At 43.9% G+C, this 19869-nt stretch overlaps 1 protein-coding gene across 1 annotated transcript in view; it reads left to right on the top strand.

Moving 5' to 3' along the window:
* ALG6 (ALG6 alpha-1,3-glucosyltransferase) overlaps positions 1–19869 on the top strand; it is a 336619-nt gene that overhangs the window by 192322 nt on the left and 124428 nt on the right. The window contains exon 7 of the mRNA XM_086953531.1: positions 14407–14592. Coding sequence (XP_086809657.1) covers positions 14407–14592 — 186 coding nt within the window. The remainder of the gene's footprint in view (positions 1–14406; positions 14593–19869) is intronic.

Genomic DNA, 19869 nt, shown 5'->3' on the forward strand with positions numbered 1-19869 from the left:
GGGGCGAGGTGGCAGGCCCGGGGCAGGACGAGGGCCCAATGACCTATGTGCCCGCTCCACCACGAAGCCAGCTGTGAAGGTGTCCCTGCCAAACAATTCGATCAGGAGCTGTTCCACAAAAGTGTCAAAGCGGCCAGTGGCCGTCGTCTCCGCCACACCAAGAATTCGAATGTTATTGCGCCTACTGCGCGCCTCCAAATCCTCGTTCTTAATGGCCACCTCCTTGAGGATCTTCTCCACTCGCTCCAGTCGTTTCAGGGTGGAAGTAGCGCCATCTTCAAGATCAGAGACTCGGGACTCAGCCACATCCAGACGCCTGTCGTGAGACTGAATTTTCGCGCCCATCTCGGCCATCTTCTGATCGAGGGCGTCAAAGCGGGAGTCAATGGCCTTGAACCCCGCTCGCATCTCACCAAGCATTTCAGCCACCATCCCCGCCATGTCCGGTGGCGCAGGGCTAGCCGAAGCAGCAGTTCTGGCAGTCTGATTGTCGGCCGAGCAGATGGGTGGTTTATCGAAGCTGAGCTTCTTCTGAGTGGGGTCCTTCCGTCGCGTTGTGGCTGGTGGGCCCATCACGCCTCTAGCCGTTCGTGAGGATGAGGGAGCAGCAACAGGAGCAAAGGAATGGGCAGCGCTGGGAACAGGCGTGTGTCGATGGCAAAAGACAACGGTGGGGGCGAGAATGTAGAGCCCCCACCAGACGGAGATATGCGGGGCCACCCGAGAGACCCCCGAGAGACCCCCCCGCGTGCCCCCCCGCCACCCCCCGAACGCACCCCGGAACAGCTGCCCGCCGCCCCCCGCCCGTCACCACCCAGCCCAGGCAGGCCCAGAAATCGAGGCCCCGGCTCCCGAGGCCGGACCAGGCCCGAAGGTCTGAAGCAGCACCGGGGGCCAAAAACCCCCACCAAAGGAGCCCGCCCGGGACCAGCAACGGACCGGGGGGACACAACAGCGACCCGGAAGCCAAGGGGGGGGGGCGCGGGAACCCGAGGGAGACTCACCAGGCGCTCCGGCGCGTTAGGGTGCACTTTCGGCGGGACCCGACAGGCTCCACCACCCCTCCGCAATCCTCAACGTCCACGCCGTCCCCCAGTCTCAGGCAGCGACCATCAGCATCCCACGGCCCCCGGGGACAGAGGCGGGCATTTGCAGACCCCTGGCAGCGCCGGATCACATGGGAATGTCGCCTTCTTCCAGCCCGTCCGGCGGAGCTCTACAGTCAGGCAGCCATTACGATCGCCTGCGTAGCCACGCCCCCCTTTCCTGTGCCCTCTTATCCACCCTTATTGCCATGTCCTGGATTACAAAGCTCTGAACAGGATAACATGAGAATAGTAGCTTGAGACAGACCCAGGCATGTTAAAATGATGCCATTCACAATTTGAATATCGCTAGTATCTTCTTGTACATTGCACGTTTCCTTAACATGCGAGCTGGCTTGGTTTCTGCGTTTTTTAGTTTCAAATCTGAGATCATGCTGAACTTGCTTTGATTATAAATTCATAGGAAGTTGCAAGTCTCAGAGTCTGGGTGGGGGAAATTATACTCCAATAGAACAGAGTGACCACTTCACTGGTGATGTGTAGTCATCTGTAAATGTACTTGCATATTCCCTCTGACTGTCTGCTCTGCCTTTAAGAAACTTTGAAGTTAACAAGAATTTCCAGAAACTGAAATGGTGGAGTGTTTTTGCCTGAACATTGTTGGAGACTGCCTTTGAGGCGTGGAGGGAGCGCACTCAGCATGGTGTGCTGAGTCCTCTATGAAATACTACCAGCGCCCTTGCACTTGAAAACTCAGCTTAGAGAATGATCGTTTTACTAGCATCATAAGTCAGCTGGAAACTGATGACTCGACACACTTTTTAAAGGCTATTACACTTCAATGAGAGACACATATTTACGCTCCACTCACTGTACTACAGCGGAAGTAAACCGAAGAAGGCTTTTATGCACTACTAGGAATACCTTATGCACTTTAAACCGTTCTGAATTTCATGGGAAATGTTTTGCATGAGGAATTTCAGAAGCAGAAACAATAGCATGTCATGCAGATTCTAGATCACCATGGTATTTCCACTTTCTGGTAGAGCCTCAATCATCCACAATACAGCATGATGGTGCATAATAAACCTTCTTTCTTTTTGATACTGCCTGTAGCTGCTTCCTCCCCGCAAAGTAACCTACCTGGCGTCAAGTACAATGCCTCAGCGTCCCATTTGGTACTTGCCTTCGCAAATAGCCTAAAATGATGCCATGTTTTGCAACACAATTTATTGATACGGCTTCATTAGTTTTTTTCTTTTTTGTGTTTTATATTTTATTAAATGTTGTTGACCTCATTTGCATTGAGTGCAATCTGTAATGTTTCTAGCCCCAATCTTCCCTCTAAAGGAGTAAACTAAGGCACCGGTTCACCAAACATTTTGTAAGTATGGTGAGAAAGGGATGTTAGGCACCGGAAGTTCATGAAATGTGTAATGCCCGCTACTACTTGTTCGTACACGTGCACCGGGTCCACGGTTTTGCATGTATGAAGAACACATTTTTACATTAGCCTGGAGAGTTGATGAAGGTTTCAGAGGTTGCTAAAGGCATTCGATGCAGATAAGGTTACGACCCACAAAATGGGCACTTTCTGTGTTGGGCTTACACCCAACAGTGCCTACGATGTCGAAGGGGAATAAGTCTGTTCAGTTTTAACTGGCAGTATAGGTAATGGTGCGATGGATTAAAAAAATTCTTTCCATGCATTAAAATAAATGTGCTGACATTTTGCATAATTCTGCGTGTCCCAGACTTGTATGCTGTAGACCAGTGGCTCCCAAACTGTTTTGACCTGTGGCTCCCTCGACCTAATTGACAGTTGGCCGTGGCTCCCCATCATGTCACTTTTTTTGGGCGGGGAATGTAATCCCGTTTTTAGGTCTCGCTTGCAGGCAGCGAGCTATGGTGATGATCGCCAGGCATTCCCCCGGTGCGCCGCACGGGTGGGGGGCCGGTTTGGGGCCCCTAGGGGCCGTTTTTGTTACCGGGCCGTTTTTGCAACATAGCTGCAAAATCGGCCCTGTAACAAAATTGGCCAAAAACCGGCCCTGGCAAAGAGCTCGGCGGCACCCACAACCCCCCCTCTAAATTGGAGTGTTTAGCCCACCCATTACTTAAATTTTTTTGGCATCCTTATCAGTCTTGTTTGCTGCCTTCTAATTCTGCAGAATATTTGAGGCGTCACTTTGTTTTGTTTGCGAGCGCATGACCAAAGTACAGATAAATTAATGTTAATTAGTATCCATTAGCTGCTCGTGCTGTGATTAATGTACCATTTCTTCTTTTTTTGGCATTTTATTTTATAGAGCGAACTCGACTTGAAGGTATCAGCTCTTTACAGGGGCACCAGTTACATTCCACAAATTCATATTTTTTCTTTTTTTTAGTGCTTCAAATGAGCACTAATTACATCGAACAACTTCGTATTTTTTATTTTAGGAAAGAAAAGGTGATTTAGTGATTGGCCCAGATCCAGAGGATGTTGAGCTGATGCCGAGACTCAAACCAGGTAACCCAGTTCTGAGGATGGCACCTCTGCCTTAGCGTCACATCCTACTTCCCCCTCCCATTCATTATCCTGCCACCCTCATTGCTTTTAGCAATGGAGCACAGAGGCTGTGCTGCTGTACAGCATGGCTCAAAAATAATTGACAAAGCCAATAGATCTCGCATAGGTGACACCTAATGCCTTTGCCAATGCTTGTTGCTCACAGCAAAGTGGAACATTTCACAGGACACCGGTTCTTCCCGTCTAAGATTCTGATACGTAAAAAAGCAGATTATACATCCAGGACTGGATATTTTTATTGTTAAACTATGGGAGGTTTGAGTTTTTCTGTGCCCATAGTTCCAACTCACTTCAACCTTCATCCACATCTGACACTCCCTGCCCCTTTTGCTCACGCTCGCAGGTTCTTTTTCATTCCTACTTCCTCCCCTTGCTATGGCTTTTCCATATTTCTCTTTCTTCTCCCTTTTGCGTTTTTCACTCGGTCTCTTGTCCCGGATAAAAGTTTGTTGAGGAAAAACAGGCGCCAGTCCCCAAAAACATGTGTGCCCGTGGGCCCCACCTTTAAGTACCGGCCAAAATTAACCCCTTCAATTCAATAATCTGTTCCAAAATAGAAAAGGAGGCTGTGATTCTGTCATCCACTTCGAAGTACAGTACCGCCCTTTATCGGAAAATACAGAGAGAACACAATTTTCTCTGTCTACATTTATTGTTACATATGAAAATAAACTCAGAAACGAGGCATTTAGATCTTTTGTGCTGCCCATCACGATGCCAATAGCTGTACAGACCAACGAGGAGACAAGAATAATTAATAAAAAAAAGGGGGAAAAAATTCCAATGAAGCTTTAAACAGTTGCAGGTGTGCTTGTACCAAAATACCAAAATACTAATGTCATATATCTATATTTTAACTATGAGTGATGCATTATATATGGCCTTTTGTAGCATCTGTAAAACCCATCAGCCATCCAATTTCAAGTGTACCTTTTCCGGTGAAAGAAAATAGGAAAAATACCAGTTCTAGGTTCATTGTCTCAGAAAACGCTAAATACGGATAAATGCTGATAAAATGAGGAAAAAATATAATGCAGACGGAAATAAATACAGACTAGAGTGGAGCCCTAATTAGAGAGCAGTAGTGCAGTTGGTGATGGAATCCGTCAGAGGGCGTCAAAAGACGCGTCATTTTTTAAATGCTACATTCGCACATGATTAGCTGCTACCTCGGCATAAGCTCTTTCCCAAATCATGTGCGGCTCCCCCTGGCAACTCCTAACGGCGCATCAATTAGCTGCGACGCACATATGTAGGGTTGTGAAAACAGACACAGGTGTGTAATGTTAGGCAATACTATACAGATGCAGGAAATGTTTATAGGTTTATATTTTTGTCCATCATTAACAATGTGCAGAATTCATTTTTCACACTCGATTACACATGTAACATTGATATAGAACTGTTTGAGCTGTAGAGGTTTTGAAACAAATTTTCTGTGATGTGTAGAAGTGCGTTTTTCTGATATATATTGAATAGACTACATGTGTAGTGCTAACGCCATCTTGTTCAAGATGGAAGTCATGTCTTTCACTGAGCCTGACTTCCCCTGCCCATTTTCTCTCTTTCACAAACTCTGCAGTACACAGTCAAGCTGAGATGTAATTTTATAATTCCACTGTTATTGTTATTCTGCTCTCGAGGAATTCTTCCCAGTGCAGATTTATTTTGACACACTTACAAAGTTCTTTCATGTTTTCACTTTGCTCTATTCATTCACATAATATGTTATTGTAAATGTATCTAGTAGTGTCTGAGCATCTCTGGACGACATCCATATTGAGGGTGCTGAATAATTAATTATTAATGTAGTAGGTTAATGCTTAGGTGCTTAGGCATTGTAACATTTATTTTTCATCTGCTCTGATTTGCTGATATGCTACATTTACTCACACCACAGGGAAAGTGTTGATTTTAGTATTTTCATGTGGAAGAATAATGTATAAACACCCTTGATTTTCGGGAGTGTTCATGAATGCTACTTAGGATTGTCCGTTTCTTTCCTGATTTTGCTGCCCATTTGAGACTTGGAATATTACCTGATTTTTTGCAACTCTATGTAACTCTGCAATTGAGAGCCTTCGTGGCTTTGACTCTGTTACTTCATTTGCAAATCTATATGTATACTAATATTATAAAGAGAGAACCCAAACCTTTGAGGCGGGTAATCTCAGGAACCACAGCACCAATCACAACACCCAATACAGCATTGGAAAGGGCAGTTGCAGCAGAAGGACATAAGCTATACAGATGCCCACCATATACATTTGAAAGGTAAAAGAACCTTACCAGCAAAGTTGTCCTTTGTGGGTGTCGGCGCGGCATCACGAAAAAAAAAGCGTACCTTAAACGTGTGTGTTGTGCTGGGGTCGTGAACAAGGCCTAATGGGCGCCGCAATTGCAATTGCGCGGCATCAAGGGGTGCGGCCAATGGGCGTGACAAATGGCAACAATCGCGCGGCACATCCCAAACAAAAAAAAACGTGCCTTGAGGGCGTGTGGAAAACAAAAGTGTACGGGCCGGGGACGTTGGGTGCGGCAATTGCACGGGAGCAAGGGTCTAAGCCAATGGGCGCGGCAATTGCCGGGGCTTAGGCGGGGGCAGACGCGACTGATCGTGCCTGCGGGGACAATAACTGCAAAGTATCCTGCGCGCTGTCAGCCACTCAACTCTGCATAAAGGACGTGCCTGCTGCGACACTAACTGCAGCGTCTCCTACGCGCTATCCCACACTCAACTCTCTGCATAAACGAATTGACACCAGGTGCACAACATCAACCAGGGCTAGAGCCGGGCTCAGGCGGCGGATGACGCGACTAAGCGTGCCTGCTGGGACACTAACCTTTGAACTGACTGCCCTTTCCCAAAAGCGCGGCGTCTCCAGCGCGCGGTGTCACCCACTCAACTCTCTGCATCAACAACTTTACACCACAAGCACAACATCAAACAAAACTGGAGCCGGGCCTCAAGCGGGGGATGATGCGATTCAGCGTGCCTGCAGGGACATGAAATTTACAATTGAATGCACTTTCACACACGCTCACCTACGGAAGTGGAGTACATACACACTAGAGACATCTGCTAATACTTCTTACTCCGAGGTACACAGAGTATCTGCACACACATGCCTAACTATTGTGACACTTCATGCTAAAAATTTTGTCTACCGCGAGATTTTAAAATAAATTTACACACATTGCACACATTCTATTTTATACCCGGACAACGTCGGGATGGGCTGCTAGTTTTGTAATAAAACCTTTTAACTTTTTCATTGATCTAGAACTCAGATATTGAATGCTCAACCATTTGTCTCAAAATTATATTTTCTGATTTGAATGTTTTGGAAATGCCTTTATGCAGGAACACATTGCTGTACATAACTGAAGCTTAACTATGTCTCCAATCCAGTGGAAAGTGGGAGCTTTAATTAAGGTACATTTTGAGGTGGACAGATTAGGGGGGAACCATTTTACTACCACACATACAGACACATACATGAATATATATATATATATATATATATATATATATATATATATATATATATATATATATATATATATATATATATATCCACAATCCTGAAGCGCCGAAGACACCACACGGACACAGCCAGGTACAGACCACAAACCAAGGATTTTCAAGAAATAGTGCGATTTATTCCATCAATGGGGATGGCAGCATATATATATATATATATATATATAAATATATATATATCCAACACACAAGTTGTCCCTTTCCTTGGAGAGCCCACAAGCAGGTAGGTTTTGGATTCCGTTTAATGAGCAGAATTACATTGCAGTGAAAGGAAAACAAAGTCCTCTAAATGATGAAGCCTGATGCGTTTCATGCTCGACAGAGCATTTCTTCAGAGGCTATTTACAACACTGTGTGGAGCAAAGAGTCTTTTAACCATTCTCACCTGCTCCGGTGGGCGTTGCCTCCCCCAGAGCCTGCTGGTGCTTGGAGTCCTTCATAAACGCAAGTGCGCAGCAACCACTTCTCTGTGCAGAGAAGCAGGTTTCAATCTCCGTACCCACTGGGGTTTTAATAATGACTGAACTACATTTCAAACACTGGGAGTAGCGCACTTGCGTTTATGAAGGACTCCAAGCACCAGCAGGCTCTGGGGGAGTTATATAACCAAAAATGCGCCATAACACTGGTTCTGGAGAAAACTGGCTTTTCTTGTGATTGGCGCAGGCTGCAACGAAGGTGAAGCACCTGACGCGTTTCAGCATATGGCTTTATTCAGAGGTACACCACGTGTGCAATGTCCCAGAATTCGTTGGTATACCTGCCGGACTGCTTCCATACTACAAGTCCCATGATTCATCAAGAGTTGGAATGGATTGCTTGTGTGCAGTCCAAATGTTGTTGAATTCCACCCCAAACTCCAACATGATATTGTAGGTAAGTATGGTTGCTGGCAATCTCTGGTGCACAACCATTCACGTAGCAGTTGCACAATGTCAGAATCAAGGCGTCAAATCCAGAACCTACTCCAAGGAGGAATCATCCCCCTTATCGCTCCCTTTCTCATCACCACCGCAAATATCGCCGGTAAGTCCTCTGGCTTGCAGTGGGTCAAGCGGGTCATGCCCCCCAATTAATACTACAAACAAAGTTCGCTGCCGTCGGGGGCCCCCAACCCTGCAGGGAATTTATGGCTAAACGGGAGACAGCGCTTCCCGCATTCAACATCCAACCACAAATGCGCCATAACACTGGTTCTGGAGAAAACTGGCCTTTATTGTGATTGGAGCAGGCTGCAACGAAGGTGAAGCACCTGACGCGTTTTAGCATATGGCTTTCTTCATAGGTACACCACGTGTGCAATGTCCTAGAATTCGTTGGTAAATACCTGCCGGACTGCTTCCATACTACAAGTCCCATAATTCATCAGGAGTTGGAATGGATTGCTTGTATGCAGTCCAAATGTTGTTGAATTCCACCGCAAACTCCGACATGATATTGTAGGTAAGTATGGTTGCTGGCAATCTCTGGTGCACAACCATTCACGTAGCAGTTGCACAATGTCCGAATCAAGGCGCCAAATCCAGAACCTGCTCCAAGGAGGAATCATTCCCTTTATCGCTCCCTTTCTCGTCACCACCGCAAATATCGCCGTTAAGTCCTCTGGCTTGCAGTGGGTCAAGCGGGTCATGCCCCCCAATTAATAGTACAAACAAAGTTCGCTGCTGTCGGGGGGCCCCCAACCCTGCCGGGCGTTTATGGGTAAACGGGAGACAGCGCTTCCCGCATTCAACATCCAACCAAAAATGTGCCATAACACTGGTTCTGGAGAAAACTGGCCTTTATTGTGATTGGCACAGGCTGCAACGAAGGTGAAGCACCTGACGCGTTTCAGCTATGGCTTTCTTCAGCGGTACACCACGTGTGCAATGTCCCAGAATTCGTTGGTAAATACCTGCCGGACTACTTCCATTCTACAAGTCCCATGATTCATCAGGAGTTGGAATGGATTTAGTCCTATATTGGGGGCTCAAGGACCACTATTCGTATTCGAAGTGAAGAAGGTGTGCACCATCAGGGACACCGTGTGATTACACGATCCACGTCCAAGAGTAGAAGATAACTACAGGAACACTGGTTCCCTCTCCATGTGATCTCACCAATTGCAGTTTTAGGTCTTTATTATCAATATTCACTCGGCGGACTACTCCTGGTCGGGTCTTATGAGGCTGCGTGCGTGATGACCGTGGTTTAGATATTCCGTCACTTTGGAAGGGTTACGAGGTCCGCGTGTTACGGTGTCTTTCGCGACTGATAGGTTGTCTAACTGTACACCGTTTAGATACATAAGGATCACTATACATTATATGCCTTAAAAAAGTCTCAGGATTGAGACGAAACACGTGCCGGCGGTGTGAGCTGTGAAGTTTTTATCTATATGAACTTTTGAAATTAAGATTTTGAAGAGTACTTTCTGCACTGGATCTTTGCATCTATATAAAACGCTACTGTTGGATTGGACTTTATTTTAGCTGGTGTTCTTTCTCCTTATACTAAAGGTGTAATCATGAGCCACCTGGAGATCTAGTACTGTCTAGAATTGATACACTTAAGTCCACTTTTGGTGTGCTGGCAGAGCCCTTCTTTTTCTGTATCACTAATATATCTAGATTGAAGTCTGCATAGCGTCCTGATCCTATCCCCACCCCTTATACTAGGTGGAATTGTATCTAACCTATAATACCTTAGAAGTTCCCTGTTACTGCCATGTTTCTCAGCGTAATGCCTCGCCACCGGATAGGTCGCATCATTTTTGGCAATCGCCCTCATATGTTCTAGCACCCGCATCTTGATGGAATTAATAGCGCTCCTTATATATATCTCAGTCCACAAGGACAAACCAGGCAGTACACTACATAGGTAGTATTGCATGTGATAAACTTCTTTATGGTTCAAGGTTTTTTGAGTCCTATCACCCCATATGTCAGTGTTCTTTTACTCCCTGCGCAGGCCTTGCACTTGCCGTAAGGATAAAAGCACATAAGCTCCCTTAGAGTACTCCCCGTGCCGGGTCTGGTATGAAAGTGACTTTGTACTAGATCTCTTAACGACCTTGCTTTTCTATATGTTATCATAGGAACAGATGGTATATCCGGGCCTATTACATCATCAGATTTCAAAATCCTCCAATGCTTTTTCATGATTTTTCTCCGATCATTGGAGAAAGTGGTTATCATCCTGAACTTGCTGTCTCCTTTATTGGTTTTAGCTTTCTTATTCTCATCATTGAGAAGGGTTTCCCTTGATATATTATTCACCCTATTAAGGTTTACCTCTAGGAAATCCCTATTATAACCCCTGTTGACAAATCTTTGTAAACTGGCTTGTGCGGCTACTCTAAAATCCGAGTTCTATGAGCTGTTGCGTTTCAATCTTGAGAATTCCCCATAGGGGATACTTCTAACCAGCCTAGATGGATGAATACTCGCCGCATGTAATACCGAATTTCTGGCTGTTGGTTTTCGGTACAGTGACACATTTGGTCTGTTATCAATCACACTTATCTTGAGATCTAGAAAATTCGCTGAACTGGGACTGACCTCGCCACTGAACTCCAAATTGACAACATTGCTACTGAGGCTTTTGATGAACTCCTATGCCGAATCCATCGAACCATTCCAAACAAAACACAAGTCATCAATATAGCGGTACCAATAAATTACCCTACTCATGTCTATACTACCTTGTGCTTTGGACACTTGCTCATCCCACCAGCCCACGAATACGTTTGCGTAACTGGGGGCGAAGCAAGTGCCCATCGCAGTACCGGAGATCTGTCGGTAATAGTCATCTCCATACACAAAAATATTTTTCGTCAAACAAAATTCTGTGAACTGCAAAATCATCTTATTTTGTTCAGTGAACTTCAAAGGTCTTTTATTCAAAAATTGTGCAATTGCCTCAAGTCCATGTTCATGATTTATCCAGGTGTAGAGACTCGTAATGTCCAGGACAATCAGTTTGTATTCACATTCCTATGTTTGTTTCTCAATGCGATTCAAATCCTGAGAGTCTTTGATGTATGCAGGTAAGTCTTTAACGAAAGGAAAAAGGAAAAAATCAACAAAAATAGATTAATGTTCAGTGAGTCCCCCTTGCGAGGAGACAATCGGTCTCCCCAGCGGTTTTTCACAGTCCTTATGAATCTTTGGAATGTGGTAGGATGTTGGTACCACTGGATTTAAACAACGAAGAAACAGGAATTCATCCATGTTGAGCATCGATTTATCTAGCCACGATTTTATAAGATCATGGTATCTTTGGATGCTTTCCAAATCTACATTCTTGGGGATGATTTGGTAATTGCTGTTATCTGACAGTTGCCTCAATGCTTCAGCATTGTAATTTTCTCTGGTTTGAAGGACTATATTTCCTCCTTTGTCTGATGTTTTATATATAGTCTCTGTGTCCTTGAGTAAGTTCTCAATGGCCTCTACTTGTTCTTTCGTCACATTCTGAGTTTCACGAGTGCCTCCTCTTTGTTGTCCGAATATTTGAAGAGCTTTAATTACTGCCTCAGAGAATATATCTATAGCATCAGGAGTTAGCTGTGGTAAAATCTGAGAAGTAGGCTTAAATGGACTTTCGTCTTGCTCCTGTTTAAAACCCAATTGTACAGTCCTTTCAACTTGATCCATCATTTGGTTGTTTTCTTCTCGATTATCAAGTCTGAGTGACTCCATCACCTCTCAGGCTGGCAAGTCTGCGCCTACCAAGGCATCCGTTGCTTCACTTGCATTGGTTGATTTCTTCTGTTTAAGGAAATTAGGTTTCATCTTGAAATACTTATGAAGTTTGATTTTACGGGTCATTTTGAAAAGATCAATCCGCGTTTGCGTGAACTCTAATTTATTAGATGGGCAAAAAGATAGCCCTAATCTCAGAACTTGCTGTTCTGTAGTTGTTAATACTTTTGATGTTAAGTGCACAATGGTTAGATTATCTAATTCTATTTCTTCGTTTTCTTGTTTCGAGTAACTCTTTTCTGCACATTTGACCCTTCTGCTCCAGCCGCCTCTCCTTGTTTTTCTTTTGCTGTTTCTGGGGGTCTTGTCTTGCCCCCTCTTACCCAAGTTTGTCGCATAATACGAAATTCCTCCTGAAACGGGGTCTTTGTTAATGTTGATTTATTCGACCCGTCATCTGAGGATTCTTCCCCTGTGACTTCTGATTCTGAGGTCTCAATCCGCATCGTTTCATTTGTACTCTCCTTGGCTTTTAATTCTTAGTGTGGGCCATCGAATTTCCTCGCAAAGGTGAGTACTCTTCCCTGGGCATAATTGTGCTCATCACGTTCAAACTTTTCCTTCTTCCTTTGCTTGATTTTCGCTTCATATTTTACAAGACATTTTTTCATTTGGTCTCTAAGTTCTTCGATTTTGCTTTTGTCTTCTTCCTTATCAATTTCTGCCTCCATCCTTTCAATCTCGAGTAACGCTTTATCCCTGTCGCTCCACGCACATTTTACAAGGATAAACTGCATCCCTTTGCTCGATTCAGCCATGTGTGCCGCCCATTCATCTAGTAGTTTAGGATCTGGGTTTTCATACGAAGGTATAGTATAGATACATAGACTCCTTGGTATCCGGTCTACGTCTATGTAGCTTTGCAACAAGGTCCCCTCGCACCATTTTCTCTGTTCGCGTTCATAAAGTCTCTCTAGCGCAATAAATTTCGCTATCAAATTGGTGGCCACTGATGGTATGTTGCTGTCTCGTTGTTGGGAATCAGTTTGTGTAATATTTTTAAACATGTTTTGTGCCGCCTCTTTACTCTCTGATACATTAAACATGTTTGCTGACTCGGCTGTTCAGACTTGTTTCAAAGCCCCCTTTGTTCTGCCTTTCGTTTGACGGGAAACGCGAGTAAACAAATTTAGACTTGCTTAGCCAATCCTTGTCGCTGCGCTTAGGGCGTCCTCCGACACTCCCACTCACTGCTCCCCCTGGTCCGGCGTTCCTTCGGCGGTGCACCGATTATCGTAATTGTCGTTCCTCTACACCTTGTTCCAGCGCACTCTCGAACAGGTGCTGTGACATGGAAGTGCCAACCTCGTTTAAAATACACGCTCTCTCTTTTTGTCCCATCCGGGTAAAAAGAAGCACTCACAGGGGTCTTTGATTTCTTTCAAATGTTTAATTTATCTTGCCAGAAGTTAACATGACGCGTTTCGGCTTCTGCCTTTCTCTAATGTTACCATGTGTACGCGCCAAGGACGACATTTAAAACCCTCATAAGTCACATGATGCACAAAAACAACAAGGGGCCATAGGACTCTTTCAAGAGCGCCATCTTGTACCATGTCTAATGTAGCTCAATGCACAAAAGTCCTAATACTTAATAAAATCCTATGTATTATAACAATACCATCGCTCATATCGAGCAAAAGGAATATGGCCATTTCATTATATAAACGGCATTGTGCTAACATCAGCATCATTATTGGGCCGTGTTTAAAACAACTGACTGCTAAGGCCGATATACGGCCCGATAATGATGCTGATGTTAGCACAATGCCGTTTATATAATGAATTGTCCATATTCCTTTTGCAGAGGAGCGACAAATATATATATATATATATATAGTGTTCAACCCTTATAGCACTGAATCAACTAATACTGGATTGTATGCTCACGACTTAATATCCGATACACCAATCACGTGTATATTTAGGTAAAAACGTTCATTGTTTTTAGAATAATATCCAGTCTAGCTACTGTGGGCTATCTGCTGTTGAAAATTCACAATCATTTGTTATACGTCAGCCCCTTGCACTGCTCATACCAGACTTGCAAATCAATAGAGCATCTCTGCTCATACTGAGTGATGTTGTTTAAGGAAACCACTGACATCTCAGAAGTTGGCATCAAGCAACATCTTGCAAATTGTCAACAAAATGGCTAGCCATACAGTGAAAACAATGTCCGATAGAATGAGGCTTTACCTAAATGTAACATACAATGTCTCCCATTTTCTATTCTAACAGCCTGACCCTTAAGGACACATATTACATATTTTCAGAGGAACATTAATGATTAGCAATGATGAATACCTCCTCGTTCTTTTGAATGTTTACCAGGCATTTCTGAAACCCCTGTTCACAATACTTCGTAAAATGTAAAACTAGAATTTGTTTACCTTATTTTTCAATATTGTAGCATTTTATTTTTTACAGAATGTCCTCTACTTGTTATTTAAATATCAATAATGTTGTGTCAAATAATTCTCCTTAACTCAAACACATATACAACGCAGTGAGCCTCGGCTTGGCTCTCTGGGGAGTGGTCGGTTTGTCATGTGAGTGGGACCTTTTGGGTTCATTTGCATTTTGCCTGGCCTTGAATTACAAACAAATGGAACTTTATCACTCGTTGCCTTTTTTCTGCTACTTGATTGGAAAGTGCCTTAAACGTGGCCTCAACTGGAAAGGGTAAGTATCTCATTAAAGGCACACTGGTTTAGTTTTGTGGTACTTTCTGGCTGTCTGAGGGAAATCCTCATCTTTTCCCCGGAGTAACTAGGTATTTTATTAATTTATTTTCTTTAAAATTAACTCTATAATGTTTGCTTGCTCTGCTCTGTGTTTGCTTGCTTCAAGGCTTGTTATGAGTAATGATATCAAGTCTGCTTTTAATAATTCATGTTTATTGTGATTAGGCTTGTTATGAGTAATGATATCAAGTCTGCTTTTAATACTTCATGTTTATTGTGATTATTATTATTTCAGTTTGAAGAGTTACGAACACACATGCCTTGTAGTGTTTAGTCACAAACCAAAGGGACAATTCTGCCCAAACAATAGAGTTACCTATCAGATATTAGATCATGCACAGCTATTTGATCATGCACAGATATTCATACCTTCTCATATCACCCCTGTAATAAAGATTTACATGAAAATGAAAGAAAGACGAATTTGTGACGTCCCTGTTTACCAAACTCAATAACACTGACCGAGAATACACAAGGGGTGAAAAATACAAACAATAGGAAAGGGGCTGGTAGCCCTTCAACTGTAATTCTCATTCCAAAAAAACTTAAGTTAAAACCGTTAGTCATAAAATGTTAGGAAAATAGATATGTTTCAAAAGACGTTTGAGGGTAATGCAGAACTAGTTATTCATTATTTTCCTAGAATAAAATAAAACTCAGCCTGGCTGTTTTACCGATGGGTAGGTTCTAAGACTTCCTCTATGTAACTTGAAGGTTTATATTGCCCTCAAATAAGCTGAACTAATACTGACTGCTACCGCAAACCCAAAGAACAAAATTTGACCATCTAAAGTAGCATATATCTATCTATCTATTCATCGGTTAATCGACCGAATGACTGAAAAAACTAAAGTTAAAGTGACGTTATAGGGGGTTATTACGATGACGGACAGACTTCAGTCCATCCGCCTTTGCATTGTATTTGGAACCACCTGCCTACAAGGCAGCGTCCCACAGTGCAAATTACGATGCAGCCGCCACTGTGAAGGTCGCATTGCCCATGTTTTGTATTGCGGGTGCTGCACTCTGCAGCACCCGCTGCAAGATAAAACCGACACCCCACACATATCTCTGCACTACGTGGCAGGCACCATGCCGTGCCTACCACATGGTGTGGGGATATGTAGGGGGCACCGTAGATGCCCCCCCCGTGCCTATGTCCCTGGCTCAGGGGGTTAGGACAGCCCGCTACAGGCCCTCAAATCTGTTTCCGCTGGCTGTTTTGCTGCGGGTTGACCGCCGCAAAACGACCGGCAGAAAGGGATATTGTAATCCCTACGGCAGTGCCTGACAGGCACTGCCGCCATTCAGGGACTACAGGGAGGTCCCACAGGCGGTCAGCTACAGACCACCTGTCAGGACTCTTGATTGTCGGACTTTGCGACTGCCACCCGTCCAGAAGCCATTATAATAATGTGGATGGACATCCCTGTTTCGACGGCAGAGAAACCGCCACCTACAGCCTGTCGGTGGTGGTTTCCACACCATCGTGATCAGGCCCATAGTTAGGTGTTGAAATAAGGTCAAAACTAACACTTGAAAACAAAAAAGACTCTAAAATGCACTAGCTATAGTTTACTGAGCTAACTATAACTTGCATCCCTATTGTGCACTACTTATGACCTCACATATTACGTCACTCATGACACGTTAAAAGATATTACTGAGAGCTTATCTGGCTCCAACAGTCCAACTATCATTATCTTTTTAACCCCTTCATGATCACATAAAGCAGCTCTTTAAAAATAAATTTCTAAAACAGCTGAATGGATTTACACCAAATAATGAATAGCACTTCTGATTAAAGTTCAAACTTTTTGCCAGATTTTGTGTAATTCTGTTTTTTCTGTATCACTTCCTACATATTTCTACGAGGATTAACATGAGAAATTAGTGTTTTGGGATCCCCACCCCTTTATTCTTGGCTCCCCACTTGACAGATCTGCACAAAAATTCAAGAAAGAGCCAAAGTTATTAGCGAAACACAACATGCTCTTGCTATGGAAACTCTGACCTTCTTAGAACTACACAGGTGTGACCACCACTGTGTCATATGAATATACACACAATTTATATTTATATATATATATATATAATATATTCATGAAGCCAGAACCTTCTGTATTGAGGCCCTCATTTGAGCTGCATTTTTTCCTGTCAGTTTTTGTAGTGGCTGAGACTTGTTCAGTTAGTAGTATACCACAAAAGAGAGTTTTTTTCAATTATAGGCCACCCTGCTTAATATCAATCATATCCTACACAAAAAAATGTGATAATGTGTCCTACTCTCCTATTGAAAAGACAAAGCTCAAAAGGAACCAGTCATATTTATCATGAAGGAGAAAGTATCACCCACAAATTTGTGGCATGTTTCGTCATTGGCTGACTCATCCCACCCTGATTGGATGATGCTATGAGGGTGGCAGTTACCTATTTACCTTTGTGAGAGGTCTTTCGAGATAAATGTAACTGGATAAACAAGGAATCTTGACTTGTGCTCAATCTACCTTTATGTATTCTCAAAGGAATTCCATTTATTGCAGAGTACATGGGGCAGAATTAACAAGTCCAAGGTGGATGAAACTAAGAGTAATGTTTCAGTCATCCTTTTATGTTTCAACTTGTTTAAACCCCCAACAGGTCTTGAACCTTCATCAGGGCTACTGGGATCCCTACTCTAACTATTGTGTGTACATCTATGCAGGGGTAAGAGAAAGTGTTGCCTTTAACACTAGTTGGTATGTCTTAACCCCTTAACTGCTGGGTTCCCCCCAGGGCCTCACCCAACCCCCAGTGCTGAGTCCTCTTTTTTGCTATTTGAGGTATCACATGAGGGATTCATGGCTATTTTACGTCCTTTTTTTCCAACATCATGGAGATTCTAAAGCTACCCAGGGTTTGTACATCCCCGTGGGGACACCAAGAAAAGAGACAAAATATACCCACATTTTGAGTTTGGGGGGAAGAAAATGAAGCAAGTGCTCAGGATAAAAGTGTCTGTGTTTCCCCTAAAAATCCCATCAATAAATAGTTTTATGTGCTAAAGTCACCATCTTAATTTATCAACAAAAAGAGGGGGGACCCTGGAGCTATTAAGGTCCAGTGTCCATGCTCCTATATCAATATCACAACAAAAAGGGGACACTGTTCCTCAGCGTCTGGTGCAAATAGTCACCTGAAGCGTACGGGTGCAAATAGTCACCTGTATATTAAAATAAGGGTTGCAAGAAGGTAAGAGGAAAAAGGGAAAACAGTATCCTGGGCACACAGGACCCACCCAAGGAGTGAAAAAACATATTTCGTCCTCTGTTGCCCTCACACACCCCTGGGGGTGTCATGCTTCATCATCGGGCGTTTGCTCCTCGTAGGGCCGGCGCTGCAATTCCCTACGGGGCCCCGAAGGGTCTCTTTATCGGAGATCTTTTTAGGACAGCCGGATGATGCATGTGGGTGTGTGGGGTGGGGGTCCAATGAGGGTAACCAAGTGCGTGCAAAGTGAAAAATAGGTTTGAAAAGGGGTAAATATGCAGCAGATGTTTAATATATATACCCTGAGCAGATTTAACTGCCCGATAAAATCTTGTTCCTGTAGGTATGCTATCCCCAGGAATCAAGAAGGTCATGGGTCGACATGTTTCGCGCCTCCGTCGCCTTAAGGGTCGTTTGCGCTTCATCAGGACCAGTATTATAACATTTGTGTGCACGTGAATTAAATTAAAATACCCTCTAAATTCAACAGGGCGGGCGGTAAGGTTGTATACCCATAGTCTGGCTACAGCTTCATTGTGTATTCCGCTCCTGTTCAGTACCTAGGAAGAGAGAACATAATATAACAAAGATATATGCACATCAGTAACAACTTGATGTCATAAAATGTGCCACCAATGTGTGCACATTGTTTTCACATAAAAACAACAAAACTGGCTCATGAGATACTTAGAGCACCGAAGGTTACTCAGTAGGGAACCCCCCTAATGAGATATCACTTATCAAAATCTCTAGGGAGCCCTTCATAGACGAAAACTACATCTGCTCGTCAATCGCATGCGTGGTACAAGCAGTTGCCCCAAATGTATTAAGATCATGACTCAAAGTCTCAGCAACTGGCGTCAATAAATGCAAAAGAAGGCACCATAAGCAATGGGTGCCGTAAAACTTATTAATCCTCCAAAGTGCTCACCTCGCTTTTTTGAGCGATGTCTTCTCTGGCAACAACATTCGGCGCCCGCACATTACCGGGCTTCGAACCACTAGACAAGTGAATAGAAATAGAGATATATGCCGACATGAGTCAGACTGTGACCCCAACTCAGAAATTACTGCGTAGAGATGTACAGATACCTTCTGCGGGAATTAAATCTAGCCTTACGTTTGTCCCGGGGTGCTACCTCCTGTGCACCTACCCCATCCGAATGTCAGCCAGTAGTGAACCAGACTAGGCAAGGGCTTTCGTACTCGTTAAATACTTCGGGAATGTACCTGGAAGTGCACCCTTCCCCGGAAGTACTACGGTGATCAGGAGGTAAGCGCATGCGCAAAAGCACGTGTTTAATGCGCATGTGTATGTATCCGGGTAACTAATCCCTAATGCATGCGCAATTGATCGATACAAGCCCTGATGCATGCGCAATTGATCGATGCAAGCCCTGATGCAGGTCATGATGCCTATATTGCCAAGTAACAAGCTTATTAAAATGTTACTAGACATGGCCACATACTTAATTAATCGGCCTAGTCTGGTTCACTACTGGCTGACATTCGGATGGGGTAGGTGCACAGGAGGTAGCACCCCGGGACAAACGTAAGGCTAGATTTAATTCCCGCAGAAGGTATCTGTACATCTCTACGCAGTAATTTCTGAGTTGGGGTCACAGTCTGACTCATGTCGGCATATATCTCTATTTCTATTCACTTGTCTAGTGGTTCGAAGCCCGGTAATGTGCGGGCGCCGAATGTTGTTGCCAGAGAAGACATCGCTCAAAAAAGCGAGGTGAGCACTTTGGAGGATTAATAAGTTTTACGGCACCCATTGCTTATGGTGCCTTCTTTTGCATTTATTGACGCCAGTTGCTGAGACTTTGAGTCATGATCTTAATACATTTGGGGCAACTGCTTGTACCACGCATGCGATTGACGAGCAGATGTAGTTTTCGTCTATGAAGGGCTCCCTAGAGATTTTGATAAGTGATATCTCATTAGGGGGGTTCCCTACTGA

This window comes from Lissotriton vulgaris, chromosome 1_1 (assembly GCF_964263255.1).
Source record: "Lissotriton vulgaris chromosome 1_1, aLisVul1.2, whole genome shotgun sequence".
In the NCBI taxonomy this organism is placed as follows: domain Eukaryota; kingdom Metazoa; phylum Chordata; class Amphibia; order Caudata; family Salamandridae; genus Lissotriton; species Lissotriton vulgaris.